Genomic DNA, 19667 nt, shown 5'->3' on the forward strand with positions numbered 1-19667 from the left:
GGGGTTATGGGACGATGGCAGGACAATGGAGTTGAGAGGGAAAGATAGATTAGCCATGATTGAATGGCGGAGTGGACTTGATGGGCCAAATGGCCTAATTCTGCTCCGAGAGAAGGCAGGGACTATTACAACGTTTAAGAAACATTTAGAAAGGTACATGGATAAGACAGGTTTAGAGGGATGTGAGTCAAATGCAGGCAGGTGCGGTTGGTGCAGATGGGACATATTGGCTAGTATGGGCAAGTTGGGCCGAAGGGCCTGTTTCCACACTGTAAGGCTATGATTCTCAAACTCATGAACCATAGTGGCATTGAAGAGACTGTTGGATTAGGGATTATGGATAGGCAGAGAATGGAGGGATAGGGTGATGTGCAGGCAGATAAGAATTGGTTTTATAATTATAGCACAGACATTCCAGTGCTGTGCAGTTCCATATTCTGTGATCCATCATCTTTGCTTATTTAGATTTGTCACTAATTTTCTCCAGCATGTCAAGCCACGGAAATCGGAGTTGAGTGGTGGAGCACGGCTCCCTGCAAAATATGCGGTGGAGCTATTGACAGTCTATGCCTGGGAACAAGGTAATCATCAGGAGAGGTTTGATACTGCCCAAGGGTTCCGTACAGTCCTGGACCTGATCTTCCGCTATCAGGAAGTCTGCATCTACTGGACAAAGTTCTATGATGTCAACAATCCAACCGTGGCCGACTTTTTAATCAGGAAGCTCCATGGCAAGGGGTAAGTCACTGTAGACTATTCCAATTACACTTACTCTTGTACTTTTAATTAACCTTCCCCTTCCGGCTTCCTGGTCCAGCAGCAAATATTACATTGCATCACATTCTTCAGATATCTTCTTGAAACACATTGGACACATAAGAAAAAATAATTACTGAATGTCCAGAGATACAGCATGGAAACAGGCCCTTCAGCCCACCTAGTCGACATTGACCATCAACTCTCTTTTTCACACTAGTTCTGTGCTATCCCACTTTCGCCTCCACTCCCTGCACATTTGGGGCAATATTTTGCAGAGGCCAATTAACCGACAAACCTGCACGACCTTGGAATGTGGGAGGAAACCAGAGCACCCGGAGGAAACCCACACGGTCACAGGGAGAACGTGCAAAGTCCACGCAGACGGCATCCGAGGTCAGGATCGAACCCGGGACACTGGCGCTGTGAGGCAGCAGCTCTACCAGCTGCACCACCGTGCCGTCCTTAATTGAAATACAAATGTCTGCACAGAATCACAAGATGATCCTTTGTAATTGCAGGATTGATACACAATAATAATAAATGCCATGGCATTCACTGGCATATTGTCAGCAAACACCGGCTTAAAGTTAAGTGTTGTTATTTAAATGGTTTTATTTTTCAGGCCATTCATTCTTGACCCAGCCGATCCAACTGGAAACGTGGCTTCACCAGGTAGTTGGAATGTGATGCAGGATGAAGCCAGGAAATGTCTAAGCATGCCCTGTGTCAAGAACACCCCAGCTTGGGATGTCCAGGTAAAATGGTTTAAAGGAATGATGGTGTTTTGCTGAGGGGATGACGGGATACTGTTATACTTCACCACTGCCACACTGTATAGACGTCACCTCCCACCATTGACTCCATCTACACTCACCCTGCCTCGGAAAAGCAGTCAACGTAATCAAAGACTTGTCCCACCCCAGTCATTCCTTCCTCTCCCCGCTCCCCTCAGGCAGAAGATACAGAAGGTTGAAAGCGTGCACCACCAGACTCAGGAGCAGCTTCTTCCCCTCTGTTATCTCCTTCTTCTTCTTCTACCATATGGCGTGCACAGCCTAAAGTTGTAGGACAACTTGTTCTATTTGATCTTATTTGATTGTGCACGCCGATTGCATTCGTCGAAACAGGGCGGACCACGTGAAGGTTGCAATCTTCCACCCCCCCCTCTGTTATCAGGCTTGTGAACAGTCGTTCACTCTGTTCACCTTCACCCCATTGTAGACACAGTCTATGGACTTTCCCAGAGGAGGAGTTGAGGCAGGTACTATCACAACATTTAAAAGATATTTGGAAAATTGCATGGATCGGAAAGGTTTAGAGGAATATGGGCCAAACACAGGCTGGTGGGATTAGCGTAAATGGGGCATATTCAATGGTCTGGGCTTTTAATGAATGGTGAATTGAGACCACGTCCATACCATCGCTCCCTGGTTAATCCAGGCGGAAAGGTGCCGTTTAAGTTGGCTCCTATTCTGTGCATCTGCCCAATCTATTCCTCTCATGATCTCCCCTCATCCTCCTGCGCTTCAAAAGAATAAATCTTGTGTTCCAAGTGCACCCGATGATGCCCAAAAGAATGGGTGTCCACAATCTCACTCTCTTATGTGTCTTGTCCAAAATGAAAAGGAACTACATTTTATTTATTGCCATTTTTGCTTGTGTTCCTCAGCCAGTGAAGACATTTAAAATCACTGTGACCAGCCTGGGTGGTAAATCGTTACAACTAAAGGCCAACATTAATCTCAAGGTCTCTGAGATCAAAAGCAACATTGATCAAAATTGGAAAATTCCAGTCTCCGAGCAACGCCTGGTATTCAATGGCACCATTTTGGCCGATGGCAAAACCTTGTTGGGTTCCAGGATCTTCTTTGATGCAACGATCAAGCTACTCATGCTAAACACAATGGAAATATTTGTCAAATACAATGACCGAAATCTGACAATTCAGGTTTCACCAAGCGACAAGGTTTCAAGTTTAAAAAATGAAATTGAATCTCAGACACACGTCCAACCAAGGCAGTACAACTTGACCTTTCAATCTAAGCCACTTGAAGATGAACGTACACTGGAATATTACGGCATTAAGCAACATTCCACCATCCAAGTCAACCTGCAACTGCGTGGTGGCAGCGAACTCCAATGTTTAAATGCAGAGAATCATAGTTAAACAGTATGAAAATCCCACCACCTGTTCATCCAGGCGATCTTGTGTGACCAATATCCGCAAATGGAACTGGGGTGATTCAGCATGTTCATCCCACATGAGGGGCAACAGATAAGGTTGTTCGGTGATTTGTAACTTAGTCGGCAACTGATAGGTGGGGACACTCGTGTACAGCCTAGGTTGTGTGCAGAACAAAGCATTTGACTGTACTGAGGCACCCTACCCTAGATAGGTACATGTAACAATAAAGTATCGTTCATTCATTCATACATTCATTCATGCAGTCTCAGTGCACATTCCCCACACCCCTCAGTCCTCAACAAACATGCTCAATAGTCAGCTCTAAACCTGGGCATTTTTAACTCCATTTACAACCTTCACCTTGTACACACACTTACAATGTTCAAATGACAGTGTGGACGCCCACAGCTACTGGTTTTCAAACTATTTGACAATTAATGCAGATTTTTCGGTGGTTTTGTGCTCTAAGCATCATAAAGGAATTCACTTGATTGATTGATTATACCTTTAATAATCCTTTACAGGAAATTACAGTGCCACGACAGCTTCAAGACAGACATAACACCACACATTTCCTCAAATAGCTTCCATACTTAACAAGTTAAAATACAAGTTAAAATACAATTAATGAAAAAAAAGTGCAGTTATTTTTGGGCATTATATAACCTTATAGCAGCTGGTATACAAGACTTCCTAGAAGACGGTAGCCTAGTCTAGCTGCCAGGAAAGTAGCTCTACTTTAATTCTGCATTTCGTTGTCTCTGTACTGTACACTGACAATGACAATTAAAGTTGAATCTGAATCTGAATTCAATTAAATGCCAATCTTTGTGTAATTCACCATGGATAAATAAAAGCTGTAACAATGTTTGAAAGATTACCTGGTTAATTTCTTCAATCAGAGTTCTTATATTAACTTGTGTCCTTTATCTGTTATGAGTTACTTGGTGCCGAATACTTATCCGTTAAGTTCTGCATTTCCACCGCAGTTAATATGGAAGGGGGATTCATACATGATGGGAGTTGATTCAGCTCATCATGTTGGTGGAACAAGAAGCAAGAGAAGTTGACAACAGTGAAACCACTGAGATCACATGTATTGAACTGATAATCAACCAACAATACCTGTGTACGGTCCCCACGTCTGCATGCTGAACATTTCTCCCAGGTTCATTGGCTTCTGTAAATGGCCCTTTAGTGTGTAGGATGTGAAAGTGGGATAACATAGAGCTAATGTACGGGTGATCGTTGGTCGGCACGGATGCAATGGGCCAAAGGGCCTGTTTGAACACCATTGCTAAAACTAAACCAAAGCCCATAAGCGAGGTTGTAACCGCTGTGACTTGCTTGTATGTATTTCGTAACGAGGTAAATGCTATTTTACCTTTTGTCGCTATCTGAAAATGAGTCAATTTAGTCTAAGCCGACACAGTTATTTTTACAACTTTTCCACATCGCAGTAAAACCATCCATCGCACATTCACACAAGCACGGCCAGGGTGTCTCTGATTTGAACAGCTACTTAAAGACCATGAGAGGTCAAGGGATCTGGAATCCCCAAATCTCTTGAATTAGCTCCCTCACATTGAAGCAGACAGACTGGAGTGGAAAATGATTACCTTCTCCCCTTTCCTCCCAAGAACAGCTTCTGTCCTGCAAAATTGGTGTTGTGGGCCCAACTATGTATTTATTCCCATAAGGACTCAAAGCACTAGAGTAACCCAGCAGGTCAGGATCTCTGGAGAACATGGATTGGAGATGTTTCAGGTCGAGACCCTTCTGGTCTCATTATTCCCATGGTGTGGGTGTGAACGACTATATCAACATTTAAGCACTATTCAAGATTGGTCTTGTACGGAGGGGTTTGTAGAACCATCACAGTGCACAGCTGGAAGTCAAAACTATAACATTATTTGAGGCACAGAGAGGGTAGACAGGCAAACCCTTTTTTCCAGGATGAAACTAGGGAGAGATGGAAATCCAGGATGCAATGGTCCATCTCAGGGTTCATCCTGGGCAAGTGTAACTAAATTGTCAGAGGTTGAGAGACAGTCAGAGGACTGTCAGATCAGTGGACTATTCATACACAAACATTCTGAGCCATAGCCTCAGTGTAAAAGGATGTATCTTTAGAAATTTGATGAGGAGGAATTTCTTTAGTCAGGAGGTGGGGAATCTGGAATTCATTGCCAAAGACGGCTGTGGAGGCCAAGTCAATGGGGATTTTTTTAAGGTGGAGATTGTCAGATTCTTGAGTAGTTTGGGTTGTCAGGGGTTATGCGGTGAAGGCAGGAACATGGGGCTGAGAGGGAAAGATAGATCAGCCATGATTGAATGGTGGGGTAGACTTGATGGCAGATACAAAATGCTGGAGTAACTCAGCGGGACAGGCAGCATCTATGGAGAGAATGGGTGACGTTTTGGGTCAGACCCTTCTTCAGACTGACAAACGCTTTAACTTGATGACTATTTCTTTGTCCTGTCCCCACCGGTCTTCCAGTTTTTTACCTTTCGTGTCTGTTTCTGTAAATAGACAGCACCTGCAGTTCCTTGTGCAGTTTTTTGTTTAATGTTTATTTTCACCGTTAATATCAAACAGAACACGGGGGATTCCTGTTTCAGAGTCAACCTGGAACCATTCTCTGGGGGGAGGGGCAGGAAGGAAGTTTACACCGAAGATAAAACTAATTGCTCCACAGACACAAAATGCTGGAGCAACTCAGTGGGTCAGGCAACATCTGGTGAAAAGACTGTCTGAAGAAGGGTCTCGACCAGAGAACGTCACCCATTCCTTCTCTCCGGAGATGCTGCCTGACCCGCTGTTACTCCAGCTTTTTGTGTCTATCTTCCGTATCACTTATTGCTTGGTGGAAGAAACAGTGAGCTGTAAAGACAGACATACAGGTTGATCGACGGGAAGAGAGAGAGTGGGCTGGATGTTTGGGACAACGAAACACAAAGTGCTGGAGTAACTCAGCAGGTCAAGCAGCATCTCTGGTGAAAAAGGGCAGGTGGGGTCCCGACCTGAAACGTCACCCCTTCCTTCTCTCCAGGGATGCTGCCTGGTCAGCTGAGTTACTCCAGCACTTTGTGTCTACCTTTGGGATAAAGCAGCACCTGCAGTTCCTTGTTTCTACAGCATGCCAGAGGAGTCCTGCTGCAAAGGGACGCCAACCTTACCAAGTGGTAACTGGGGCATGTGGTTTTGTAAGAAAAGAAGCGGGGCAATTAGTTTTATGTAGAAACAAGGAACTGCAGATGCTGGTTTACACAGAGGGACACAAAGTGCTAGAGTTACTCAGTGGGTCAGGCAGCATCTCTGGAGAACATGGATAGGTGACGTTTCGGCTCAGCTTCTCTACCCCTCCTTACCCACTCCAATCTCGCCCCCTCTGAACACACGGCCCCCCCACTCACTTAGCGACACTGGCATTAAACCCGCCGACAAGGGAGGTGCCGTTGTAGTCTGGTGGGTTGACCTCTACTGTGTCGAGGCCAGGCGCCAACTCTCGACACCTCCTCGTACCCACCCCTCGACCCTGACCCCACAGACCAGCACCAGGCCGTGGAAGGAGTGGATGAGAAAGTGGGATAACATAGATCTAGTGTGAACGGATGATCGATGGTTGGCGTGGACTCGATGGGCCGAAGGGCCTACGAAGTGGGCGCGTGTGCGCATGTGCGAAGTGTTTCGGACGGGAAAGGCCTGCGGAATCAGCCGTGTTTGCCAGACGTTGCTGAGTTTATGTATTCAAGAAATAAGTTGCTTAAAGCTTAAATAAAGGGAAGTAAATTACGAGTAGTGTCAAGTTTAATTTGCCTGACAACGGCCTATTTACATGCTGTATCTTTAAACCAAAAGAGGTGCAGCGGGTAGAGCCTTACAGAAGCAATGTTACAACATTTTGAGATTTTAAAAATCACGTCTGTAATTTATCCCATCAGATAAAGCATAAAAAGAAGTTTAATTTGTCACCTAATTCACTTTCATGTCTTCAGTATTAAAAAAGTTATGGCCATTTTCATACTCGGAAATTAGCATCTTGTTCCCTATTGCTTTTCCATTGACTTAACACAAAAGCTGTGATCGAGGACAGTCAAATGGCCATAACTTTCTCAAAAATTGCAGCTCCGCTGAAGGTAAGTATTGTAACATACCTACTCACAGTGCCAGAGACTGAGGTTTAATCCTGACTGCGTGTGCTTGTCTGTGGGGAGTTTGCACGTTCTCCCCGTGACCTGCGTGGGTTTTCTCCCGGGATCTCCGGTTTCCTCCCACACTCTAAAGGCGTACAGGTTTGTATGTTAATTGTCTTGGTATAATTGTAAATCGTCCGTAATGTGTGTAGGATAACATTAATGTGTGTGGATCGTGGGTCAGCACGGACTTGGTGGGCCGAAGGGCCTGTTTACGCGCTGTATCTCTAAACAAAACACCAAATGCCTGCACCAAAACATAAATAATTAAAGCCGGTTAGCCATTCACTGGAAGATTCCAGCGGAGGCAGATTAGAAGATGTATAATGTGTCTGGAATGTTGAACACACTGAATCTTTGTTTAGTTTCATTGAGTTTATTGTCATGTGTACCAAGGTACAGTGAAAAGCTTTTGTTACTAGCTGACCAGTCAGCGGAAAGACAATACATGATTGCAAACGAGCCATCCACAGTGTACAGGTATAGGAAAAAGGGAATAATGTTTAGTGCAAGATAAAGTCCAGGCAAGTCCAATTAAAGATAGTCCGTAGGTCTCCAATGAGGTAGATGGAAGCTCTGGACCGCTCTCAACTTGTTCAGTTGCTTAATCACAGCTGGGATGAAACTGTCCCTGAACCTGGTGGTGTGCGTTTTCAGGGACAGTTTCAGGGAGTGGCTGGGCTGTGACTCGTCCTTGATTATGCTGGTGGCCTTGCCGAGGCAGCGTGAGGTGTATCAGTGGACTCAATGAGTCAAAGGGCCTGTTTCTATGCTGTATCTCTAAAGTCTTAAGTCTAGAAACATCCTCTCCACATCCACTCTATCTAGGCCTTTCATTAGTCAGTAGATGTCAATGAGATCTCACTACATCCTTCTAAACTCCAGCGAGTAAAGGCCCAGTACCGTCAAATAATCCTCAAACATCAACCCAATCAACCTCCTCTGGACCCTCTCCAATGCCAGCACTTCCTTCCTCAGATATGAAGCCCAAAACTGCTCACAATATTCCAAATGTCATCTGACCAGCACCTTATAAAGCCTTAGCATTACATCCTTGCTTTTATATTCTAGTCCCCTCAAAATGAATGTTCCGCTTTCCTCCCACGCTCCAAAGACGTACAGGTTTTTGTAGGTTAATTTGCTTGGTATAATTGTAAATTGTCCCTAGTGTGTGTAGGAGAGTGTAAGTGTGTGGGGATCGCTGGTCGGTGCAGACTCGGTGGGCCGAAGGGCCTGTTTCCGTGCTGTATCACAAAACTAAACTAAGCTGAACAGTGTGGCGACTCTTTGCATACTTGTGCAGGCAAAATGATGAATCTCAGTGGGACTGGGACATGCCACATGTGATAATAGTATCCTTCATTCATTCATATTTGACCTTCTCCCCGTGACCGCGTGGCCTTTCTCTGGGTGCTCAGGTTTCCTCCCTCACTCCAAAGACGTATAATTGTAAATTGTCCCTAGAGTGTGTAGGAGAGGGCTAGTGTGTGGGGTGACCGCTGGTCGGTACGGACTCGGTGGGCCCAAGGGCCTGTTTCCGCTCTGTATCACAACACTAAACTAAACCATAACATTGCCTCCACGGATGCTGCTTGACCCACTGATCTCTTCCAGTAGCTTGTTTTAGTTTTGCTGGCATCAAAGCCATTCTCTGCCCTTCCACGTTTGTCATCATGAGTCAGCCGCAGCTGGGCTGTTACTTCTGACAGATGTCACACTCCTGAATCGAAACTCAGGCAGAACACAAGTGAATAGAAACCAACGGCGATTAAAAACAAGCTTCCCTGTTGGGCTCATTTCCACCAGGAAACAAAGCCTGTGCACAGTGAAGGTGAGTTGTCTTTAGTTCGTGGCATTATATAGATATATATTTAAGTTCATATATTTAGTTCATTGGCGTTGCCTGAATCTGCACCGAGGTGCCGCCTCTCCGGGTCCGTCCTCAGACCGAGAGAAGGACGAGACGAGGCGAGAGAAGCCCGGAGAGAGCATCGGCAGAGCGGCAGAGAGTCGCTGCCGACCCCGGCACCGAGCGCTCAATGTCCCGCCGCTGCTCCGGACCAAGCCGCCAAAACAACCGCAGCCGCTCAAAGTCATTATTGTTTATTTGTACTAACACCGCGGTTATTAATAGCGAACTTATCACGGTTCATAGTCACAGAGTGATACAGCGTAGAAACTGGCCCTTCGGCACAACTTGCCCACACCGGCCAACATGTCCCATCTACACTAGTGCCACCTGCCCGTGTCTGGCCTATGTCCATCTAAACCTGTCCTATCCATGTACCTGTCTGTTTCTTAAACGCTATGATAGTCACTGCCTCAACTACATCATGTGGCAGCTCGTTCCATACACCCACCTGTGTTAAAAAGCTACCCCTCAGATTCCTTATGAATCTTTTCCCCTTTATTCGGAGGCTGTGGCCTCTGGTTCTTGCTTTAGTCCCTTGTCCAGCGCCCACCACCGCCATACGAAAGATTTAATAGGAATCTAAGGGGTAACTTTGGGTGTTTGGAGCGAGTTGCAGGAGGAGGTAGTTGAGGCAGGTACTGTCACTACGTTTAAGAAACATGTAGACAAGTTCATGGATAGAACAGGTTTAGAGGGATATGGGCCAAACGCAGGCAGGTGGCACTAGTGTAGATGGGCATGTTGGTCGGTGTGGGCAAGCTGGGCCGAATGGCCAGTTTCCACGCTGTATCACTCTGTGACTGGAAACATCGGCAATCCATTCTTCCCGCAGATGCTGCCTGACCTGTTGAGCTCTTCCAGCACGGTATTGACTCTGTAAACTGAATGATCTCATTTCACACATTAAGGATTTTGTGATTCTCTTCAGAGCTCCTATCGAAGGTAACTTCGCTGAATTCTATCTTTTCCTTTATTACAGAAAAGAATTATGGATTTGTATCAAACACAAGCCTGCAATCTGGACACATTTATTTACTTACATCTCCAACCTGATGAAAGATTTTTGAGCCAAGTGGCTGAGACCATTGACAAGATTTGTACCTTCTTAAAGGGACAATGTCCCTATAAAATCAGTAAAACCGTGAAGGTGAGGTGGCACAATTGTACACTGAATGGAAATAGGCAATGGTACAGAAAATAGGCACGAAGTGCTGGAGTAACTCAGCATCTCTGGAGAGAAGGAATGCGTGACGTTTCGGGTCGAGACCCTTCTTCAGACTGAGATTCAGGGGACAGGGAGACAGAAATAAGGAAGGCTAAGGTGGTAAGGGTAAGGGTGAAAATGAGACATCAAAAGAGGTGCAGCTGAAGGAAAATGTAGAATAGAACATTGTTAGCTAGGAGATGGTGACAACAAAGTAAACAGAGATAAAATGTAATCAGGGGACAGTCATACTGGTTGGAGAACTGGGAAGGGGGAGGGATGGAGAGAGAAGGAAAGCAATGAACTTAGAGAAGACAATATTCATATCGTTGGGGTGTAAGTTGCCCTAGAGAAATATCAAGTGCTGTTCCTCCAATTTGTGCTGGGCCTCACAGACAATGGGGGAGGCCCAGGACAGAAAGGTCAGTGTGTGAATGGGAGGGGGAGTTAAAGTGTTTACAGATGATCAGGTGGGTTTAGGCGGACTGAGCGGGGGTGTTCAGCAAAACGATCGCCGAGCCCGCGCTTGGTCTTGCCGATGTATCGGAGTCCACACCTGGAACAGCCGATGCCGTAGATTATGGTAAACAAAGAGGGTCCCAGGATCACTGGTGCGTGTGTGAGTTCTACAATCTTAACCAAAGACCAGAACTGCTTAAAAAGTGTCTTTCTCCCGGTTGTGTGGTGGAGGTGAGGAGGTATGAGAGAGAATTGTGATCATTTCACAGTTGGCGCGGCTGGTAGAGCTGCTGTGTCGCATCGCAGCCACTGAGACCCGAGTTTGATCCTGACCTCGGGTGCTGTCTGTGTGTGGAGTTTGCACGTTCACACTGTGACTGCATGGATTTCCCACGTGCCCCGGTTGCCAGAGACCCAGGTTCGATCCTGACGTTGGTTGTTGGCTGCACGGAGTTTGTACCTTCTCCCCGTGATCGCGTGGGTTTTCTCCGGGTGCTCCGGTTTCCTCCCGCACTGCAAAGAGATACGTGCTATATCTCTAAACGAAACGAAAACTAAAAATCATTTATTGAAAAGGTTGTATTGTTGTTTTGCCTCATCTTGTAGGGTGGCTCCCTTGGAAAAGGAACAGCTGTAAAAAATGGCTCTGATGCGGATATGGTTGTCTTTCTCAACTACTTCAAGTGTTTTGAAGACCAAAAGAAAAACCGGGCCGACATTTTGAGCAACATTTGTGAACTGTTGTTGAAATATGAGAAAAACATTGGACATCAGATCAAAATGTCACAGCCCAGAATAATTCCTGCTTTGTCTTCTCCTCGCTCGCTGAACCTCCTGTTTAAATCCACAGAATCGTCTGATTTTGTTGAGGTCGATGTTCTCCCTGCATTTGATGCCTTAGGTATGAGGCTTTGAACACATTGAAAATAAGCGGTTCAATGCAAAATATGATATTCTTTTGATTACATAAAAGGACAACTTTCATTTATAGTGATTTCTATCTTGAGTTTGCAAGAAAGTCCCAAATAGTTTCTTTACAGTGTAGACAACATTATAATACATGCATAGAAATATCGAATATATGAGCAAAGATGTCCTTCTGCAGTTGTACAGGGCCCTAGTGAGACCACACCTGGAGTATTGTGTGCAGTTTTGGTTCCTTAATTTGCTGGTTAATTCCTGGGATGGCGGGACTGTCATATGCTGAGAGAATGGAGCAGCTGGGCTTGTACACTCTGGAGTTTAGAAGGATGAGAGGGTATCTCATTGAAACATATAAGATTGTTAAGGGTTTGGACACGCTAGAGGCAGGAAACATGTTCCCAATGTTGGGGGAGTCCAGAACCAGGGGCCACAGTTTAAGAATAAGGCCATGATCATATTGAATGGCGGTGCAGGCTCGAAGGGCCGAATGGCCTACCCCTACACCCATTTTCTATGTTTCTATGAAATACCATAGATGGATGCTCCCAAGGTTTCCTAATGTTTATATATCGTTTCTTCAATGACAAACAACGTATTAAGTTTAATATTACATCAATTGTCAGTATCTAAGCAATAAAAGGTCACTTTTTTGTCCTGAAGGTCCACTGACATCGACTGGCGTGAAGAATCAGGTCTATGAAGGTCTCATTGCTACCGGAGAACGTGGGGGAGAATTCTCAACATGCTTCACCGAACTCCAGAGGGACTTTATAAAGACACGACCCACTAAACTGAAAGGCCTTATCCGACTTGTGAAGTATTGGTATACTGAGGTATATTTGGAGACTGCTTCTGAAATTGTTCTATGATGAGGTGTTTACTGCTATATAAGTTGAATTGCTTTGTGGAAGTGCAAGTGCAGATCAAATCACATTGTTGTGGTACATTTGTCCATGTCAGGTACCAATAAATGAATCTTGTTAGTCCTATACCCCTGCTGTTCCCTATAGCCCTGTAAATGATTCTCTCTCAAGTCGCCATCCAGCCCCACTATGCATTCACCTGATTGTTTCACTATCCCATCCCCCTGTTCCCCTCCCCCTATCCCCTTCCAACCATCCCTCTCTCCGGCTTCTCGTTTCACTCCTCTTCTCTCCTTATCCTACACCCTTTTCATTTCTAGCCTTTGTCCATCCATCTGTCAATTAACCCCCCCCCCCAACTAGTATCCACCCATCACTTGCCAGACTTTGTCCTGCCCCCTCCTCTTTTCCAGCTTTCTCCCCCTACTCTAACCAGACTGAAAAAGAGCCCGAATGTGAAACGTCGTCTATCCGTGTCCTCCGGAGATGCTGCCTGACCAGCTGAGTTACTCCAGCACTATGGGTTTTTTCAATGTAAATTAGCATTTGCAGTGCTTTGTGACTTCCTTTTGAAGAAACGGACTCATTCTGTTCCAGCCACCCCTACAACCAGTGTTTCCAGAATGTAACAAATCTTTGTATGGAAGGATTCTCCTTGCAACTCCATGTACCTTTGGTTTAAATTTAACACCAACTGGACCAACTGGGACCCGTTGGGTCCCTGTCACACGGGAGGCCTGGTCCCCTAACGCAACCCGTTCCAACGCAATATTCCACCACTCACCTGTTCCCCTAACGCCCTTGGTCCTGGAACTAACCAGTATCCAAGCTGTATCTCTAAACTAAACTGAACTGAACAATGCACCCAAGACCTTAATAATTAATCTCATCCCTTTGTTAATATTTTTGTTAACTATGTTAAAGTTGAATTTTCCACCTGAGTGAATAGTTCTTTAATTTGCCGATAATGTTCTTTAATGTATGGCGGTACGTTCCTTCATTTTAACTGGTTTAGTTTAGAGATGCAGCCTGGACACAGGCCCTTCGGCCCACCAAGTCTGCGCTGACCAGTGATCACCCGTACACTAGTTCTAACCTAAACACTAGGGACAATTTACAGTTAATCTGTGGGAGTAAACCAGAGCACCCGGAGAAAACACGCTACCACAGGGAGAATGTGCAAACTCCGTACAGACAGCATCTGGCGTTGTAAGGCAGCAACTCTACCGCTGCACCACATTGCTGTCTGTAAAGTAACCGCTTGAACAGGGACTCGAACCCTGGACCCTCAGATTAAAAGTCTGGTGCTCTACCGACTGAGCTATCCGGCCCTGAAGTTATTCAAACAAGAAAGAGACAGTCCAAGGGCGGAAGGATCAAATGTTGATTTATTTTTTATCTAACAGAAAGTCCGTCGCCCCTGCAAAGGCCAACTGAGACCCGGAGAGTATTTACCACCGAAGTATGCTCTCGAGCTGCTGATCATCTATGCATGGGAGAGCGCTGAGAAGGGTGTAAATTTCAACACCGCGGAAGGATTTCGCACCGTTCTGGAACTGATTGTCCAGTACAAAGACCTTTGGATATTTTGGACCACAAACTACAACTTTGACTCTGACAGCATTGGCAGATTTCTGAAAAACAAACTTAAAGAACCTAAGTAAGTGATGTTCAAACCATAATTGCCCTTTCTGGAATTCTAGAATCAACACAGCAAGAGGGTTTCGGCCCGAAACGTTGCATATTTCCTTCGCTCCATAGATGCTGCTGCACCGGCTGAGTTTCTCCAGCACTTTTGTCTACCTTCGATTTTCCAGCATCTGCAGTTCCTTCTTAAACACAGCACAGTGAAAGGTTATTTGAAATGGGAAGGAAACATAGAAAATAGGTGCAGGAGTAGGCCATTCGGCCCTTCGAGCCTGCATCGCCATTCAATATGATCATGGCTGATCATCCAACTCAGTATCCTGTACCTGCCTTCTCTCCATACCCCCTGATCCCTTTAGCCACAAGGGCCACATCTAACTCCCTCTTAAATATAGCCAATGAACTGGCCTCAACTACCTTCTGCGGGCGAGAATTCCACAGATTCACCACTCTCTGTGTGAAAAAGGTTTTCCTCATCTCGATCCTAAAAGATTTCCCCTTTATCCTTAAACTGTGACCCCTTGTTCTGGAACTGCAGAGGCTGGTTTATACCAAAGATAGGAACTAGAGCACCCGGTGAAAACTCATGCAGGTCAAGGGGAGATCGTACAAACTCTGTACACACGGTACCCGTAGTCGGGATCAAACCTGTGTATCTGGCGCTGTAAAGCAGCAACTCTACCGCTGCACCACCAGATGTCCTCAGCATTTAGTCTACTAGGGTACAGAAGGTCAGGAGGCAACAAGGAATCGATGAAAGGATAAGCAGCCTTAAAGGTTTGCTCAATCTCTTTTTTTTACTTTTAATATATCTTCTTTTTCTTTTTCTCTTTTACTTTTTCTAGGGCCTGCTTCTTAACTCTTTTTTGAATTTTTCGTTTCTAAGGGTCTCTTTTGATCACTGTTTCACACACTATCCTATTTAACTCTCTTTACTTTTCTTCTTTTTAAAGTTTAAAATGTGAAGTGGTACAGGAAATGTATTATGTTATTTTTGGCTTATATTATTGTAATGTACACTACTTCTAATAAATTTTAAAAAAATAAAAAAAAGATTTGCTCAAGGGATAATTCCCAAAGGATTCTGTGGTGTACAGAACGAGCTAGTAAAACTGTGTTTGGCTGCTGATTCTTATGTGTTTGAACCCTTAGGCCAATGATCCTTGACCCCGCAGATCCAACAGGTAACGTTGCTGCAGCAGCGAGATGGGATCTAGTGGCAGAAGAGGCCAAGAGATGTTTACAGCAGAACTGTGTGCAAAATGTCAACTCCTGGAATGTTAAGGTAAAATATCACAGGGAACATGCAATGGCATTGGTATCGGTTTAGTATTGCCACATGTATCGAGATAATGGTGAAAAGCTTTTGTTTGCATTGCACTTCCAGAGACAAAGTTCAATGCCTGCAATGAGGTGGGTTGGAAGATTATGACTGCACCCTAGCTTATGGGAGGAACGTTTAAGAAGCATTTACCTATCTTTAAGAAACATTTAGACAGGTACATGGATAGGACAGGTTTAGAGGGATATGGGCCAAATGCAGGTAGGTGGGACTTGTGTAAATGGGAACTTTTGGCTGATGTGGGCAAGTTAGGCCGAAGGGCCTTATTGTCGTCATTGAACTTTATCTCTGGAGGTGCAATGCTACAGAATTCTGCAGTTCAATATTTTTCTCTTTGCTCTGCCTATTGTACGTTTGATTGACTCTATGAATGTTCAGAATTCTGATAACAGAGGGGAAGAAGCTGGTTCTGAGTCTGGTGGTACATGCTTTCAATTTTTTGTATCTTCTGCCCGATGGGATTGGGGAGAAGAGGGAATGACTGGGGTGGGAAAGGTCCTTGGGAGACACCATGAAGTTAGATTTCTCTCATGATTTTGTACACTAACGTAGACTAATTGGTATTTTGAGTTTCAGTTTTCAGAGATACAGAATGGAAACAGGTCATTCAGCCCATCGAGTCCACGCCGACCATCGATCACTTCAGTTCCATGTTCTAACCCACGTTCGCATCCACTCCTTACACACTAGTGACTATTTACAGAAGCCAATTAACCAACAAACCCGCACATCTTTGGGACATGGGAGGGAACCGGAGCACATGGTGGAAACCCACACGGTCACAGGGAGAACGTGCAAACTCCACACATAGAGCATTCATGGTCAAGATCAAAGCCGGGTCTCTGGCGCTGTGAAGCAGCAGCTCTATCTGTACAGCAAGATTATAGCAGAGCAGAGGGTAACAATCCTTGTTTATGTTTGTGTTTTTACAGCCTGTGAAGCTATCCAGTGGATTGCTTGCCAATTCCTTTGGATGTCAATCCTTTCTACCCCATTAAACAAATTCAACGAGAATGTGCGAAACAATCTGGAAAATCCAATAGTCACCTGGAATGGAATGACAACATGCTGCAGGATACACGCACACAAGACCCCAGTTGGTGCACCTTGCTCTAACAAAAAGATTTGCGCAAGGAATCAATACTGGAGCATTGGAGAGAGATGTCGAAATGGCAATCGCCGCAAATCACTGTAAACATATTTATCTGAAATGTAATTCCTAATCGTATTTCACAGAATTATCCAACATATTTAACTGCTGATTTTTGGTGTCAAGTTGATTATCACTATTTCTGACTGGGAATCTTATATGGGAGTGGTGAACCAAGAGGCATTCTCCCTGAAGCAGAGAGGATTAAGGGGAGACTTGGTAAAAGGGGTGCACATCTGAAAGGGTGAAAGTGAAGGGGGTTGGTAATCAATGCCACTTTAATGTCACCGAATGTACTGAGACACAGATTCATTTTTGTAAACAGATGGCACGGTGGCGCAGCGGTAGAGTTGCTGTCCTACAGCACCAGAGTCCCGGGTTCGATTCTGACCACGGGTGCTGCCTGTACGGAGTTTGTACCGCACGTGCCTTCTCCGGGTGCTCCGGTTTCCTCCCACACTCCAAAGATGTATAGGTTTGTAAGTTGTTTGGCTTTGGTAAAAGATGGTATGTAGGATAGTGCTACTGCACGAGGATAGGTGTTCGGCACAGACTCGATGGGCCAAAGGGCCTGTTTCCGTGTTGTATCTCTTAACCGTAGCTTTAAGTTGAGGGGGAAAGTTAAAAAGGAAATGTGCACCTTTTTTCACACAGAGGATGGTGGGTGCCTGGAACACGCTGCAGGGGATGGTGGTGGAGGATATAGTGTTTAAGAGGGTTTTTAGATAAGCTCATAGATATGGAGGGACATGGAGCTCTAAGGATCATAAAGGGATTCACTTGATTGGACTAAATTATTTTTCTGGAAATCCTCATGAGTACAGTATAGAAGGTGGCAGCAACAAGGAACTGCAGATGCCCGTTGACCAAAGAAAGACATCAAATGCTGGTGTAACTGAGCAGGACGGGCAGCATCTCTGAGGAACATGGATAGGTGACGTTTTGGGACGGGACCCTTCTTCAGACTCTTTATACTTCATATTTTTACATTGACTTTCTATTATAGAAGACGGTAGCCTAGTCTAGCTGCCAGGAAAGTAGCTCTACTTTAATTCTGCAGTTCGTTGTCTCTGTACTGTACACTGACAATGACAATTAAAGTTGAATCTGAATCTGAATTCAATTAAATGCCAATCTTTGTGTAATTCAGCATGGATAAATAAAAGCTGTAACAATGTTTGAAAGATTACCTGGTTAATTTCTTCAATCAGAGTTCTTATATTAACTTGTGTCCTTTATCAGTTATGAGTTATGCCGAATACTTGTCCGTTAAGTTCTGCACTTCCACTGCAGTTAATATGCAAGGGGGATTCATACATGATGGGAGTTGATTCAGCTCATCATGTTGGTGGAACAAGAAGCAAGAGAAGTTGACAACAGTGAAACCACTGAGATCACATGTATTGAACTGATAATCAACCAACAATCCCTGTGTACGGTCCCCACGTCTGCATTCTGAACATTGCTCCCAGGTACATTGGCTTCTGTAAATGGCCCTTTAGTGTGTAGGATGTGAAAGTGGGATAACATAGAGCTAATGTACGGGTGATCGTTGGTCGGCACGGATGCAATGGGCCAAAGGGCCTGTTTGAACACCATTGCTAAAACTAAACCAAAGCCCATAAGCGAGGTTGTAACCTCTGTGACTTGCTTGTATTTATTTCGTAACGAGGTAAATGCTATTTTACCTTTTGTCGCTATCTGAAAATGAGTCAATTTAGTCTAAGAGCCGACACAGTTATTTTTACAACTTTTCCACATCGCAGTAAAACCATCCATCGCACATTCACACAAGCACGGCCAGGGTGTCTCTGATTTGAACAGCTACTTAAAGACCATGAGAGGTCAAGGGATCTGGAATCCCCAAATCTCTTGAATTAGCTCCCTCACATTGAAGCAGACAGACTGGAGTGGAAAACGATAACTTTCTCCCCTTTCCTTCCAAGAACAGCTTCTGTCCTGCAAAATTGGTGTTGTGGGCCCAACTATGTATTTATTCCCATAAGGATTCAAAGCACTAGAGTAACCCAGCAGGTCAGGATCTCTGGAGAACATGGATAGGAGATGTTTCAGGTCGAGACCCTTCTGGTCTCATTATTCCAATGGTGTGGGTGTGAACGACTAGATCAACATTTAAGCACTATTCAAGATTGCTCTTGTACTGAGGGGTTTGTAGAACCATCACAGTGCACAGCTGGAAGTCAAAACTATAACATTATTTGAGGCACAGAGAGGGTAGACAGGCAAAACCTTTTTTCCAGGATGAAACTAGGGAGAGATGGAAATCCAGGTTGCAATGGTCCATCTCAGGGTTCATCCTGAGCAACTGTAACTAAATTGACAGATGTTGAGAGACAGTCAGAGGACTGTCAGATCAGTTCATAGACAAACATTCTGAGCCATAGCCTCAGTATAAAAGGATGTATCTTCAGAAATTTGATGAGGAGGAATTTCTTCATTTATCATTGGATAAATAGGTGCACATTGGGAGAAGGGGGCACTGTAAAAAGATGGGATTATTGAATATTAGATCATTTGATGTTCATGCTCTGTAGGAAGGAACTGCAGATGCTGTTTTCTACCGAAGATAGATACAAAGTGCTGGAGTAACTCAGTGGACCAGGCAGCATATCTGGTGAAAAAGGATGGGTGAAGTTTTGGGTTGAGACCTCTCTTCAGACAGAGGGATCCATCTACAACAGCTGGGGTGAAGCCACAGTTACTGGAGAAAGTAGACATAGACTCATAGAGCGTGTACGTGTACCTGTCCAAATGTTTCTTAAACTATGCGATAGTATCTGCCTCAACTGCTGTACCTCCTCCGGCAGCTTGTTCCATATACCCACCACCCTCTGTGTGAAAACATTGCCCCCTCAGGTTCCTATTAAACCTTACCCCTCTCATCTTCAACCTCTATCCCCTGGTTCTTGATAAACAATGAAAGGACTGTTTTTTTCCCCTTGTCTGAATTGTGTTGTCTGACTGTCTACAGAGAGGGGGCTCCACACTCTGGGCGAGGTTGCTC

At 44.8% G+C, this 19667-nt stretch overlaps 1 protein-coding gene and 1 non-coding gene across 2 annotated transcripts in view; one reads left to right on the forward strand and one right to left on the reverse strand.

Annotated features, from left to right (window-relative positions):
• LOC116987180 overlaps nt 1-19667 on the forward strand; it is a 116356-nt gene that overhangs the window by 95018 nt on the left and 1671 nt on the right. The window contains exons 22-27 of the mRNA XM_033043057.1: nt 2429-2900; nt 9088-9233; nt 11323-11617; nt 12301-12473; nt 13910-14163; nt 15303-15334. Coding sequence (XP_032898948.1) covers nt 2429-2900; nt 9088-9233; nt 11323-11617; nt 12301-12473; nt 13910-14163; nt 15303-15334 — 1372 coding nt within the window. The remainder of the gene's footprint in view (nt 1-2428; nt 2901-9087; nt 9234-11322; nt 11618-12300; nt 12474-13909; nt 14164-15302; nt 15335-19667) is intronic.
• Nucleotides 13762-13833, reverse strand: trnak-uuu. The gene has a single exon. It is a non-coding gene; the product is annotated as a tRNA-Lys (tRNA).

This window comes from Amblyraja radiata, chromosome 25 (assembly GCF_010909765.2).
Source record: "Amblyraja radiata isolate CabotCenter1 chromosome 25, sAmbRad1.1.pri, whole genome shotgun sequence".
NCBI classification, from domain to species: Eukaryota; Metazoa; Chordata; class Chondrichthyes; order Rajiformes; family Rajidae; genus Amblyraja; species Amblyraja radiata.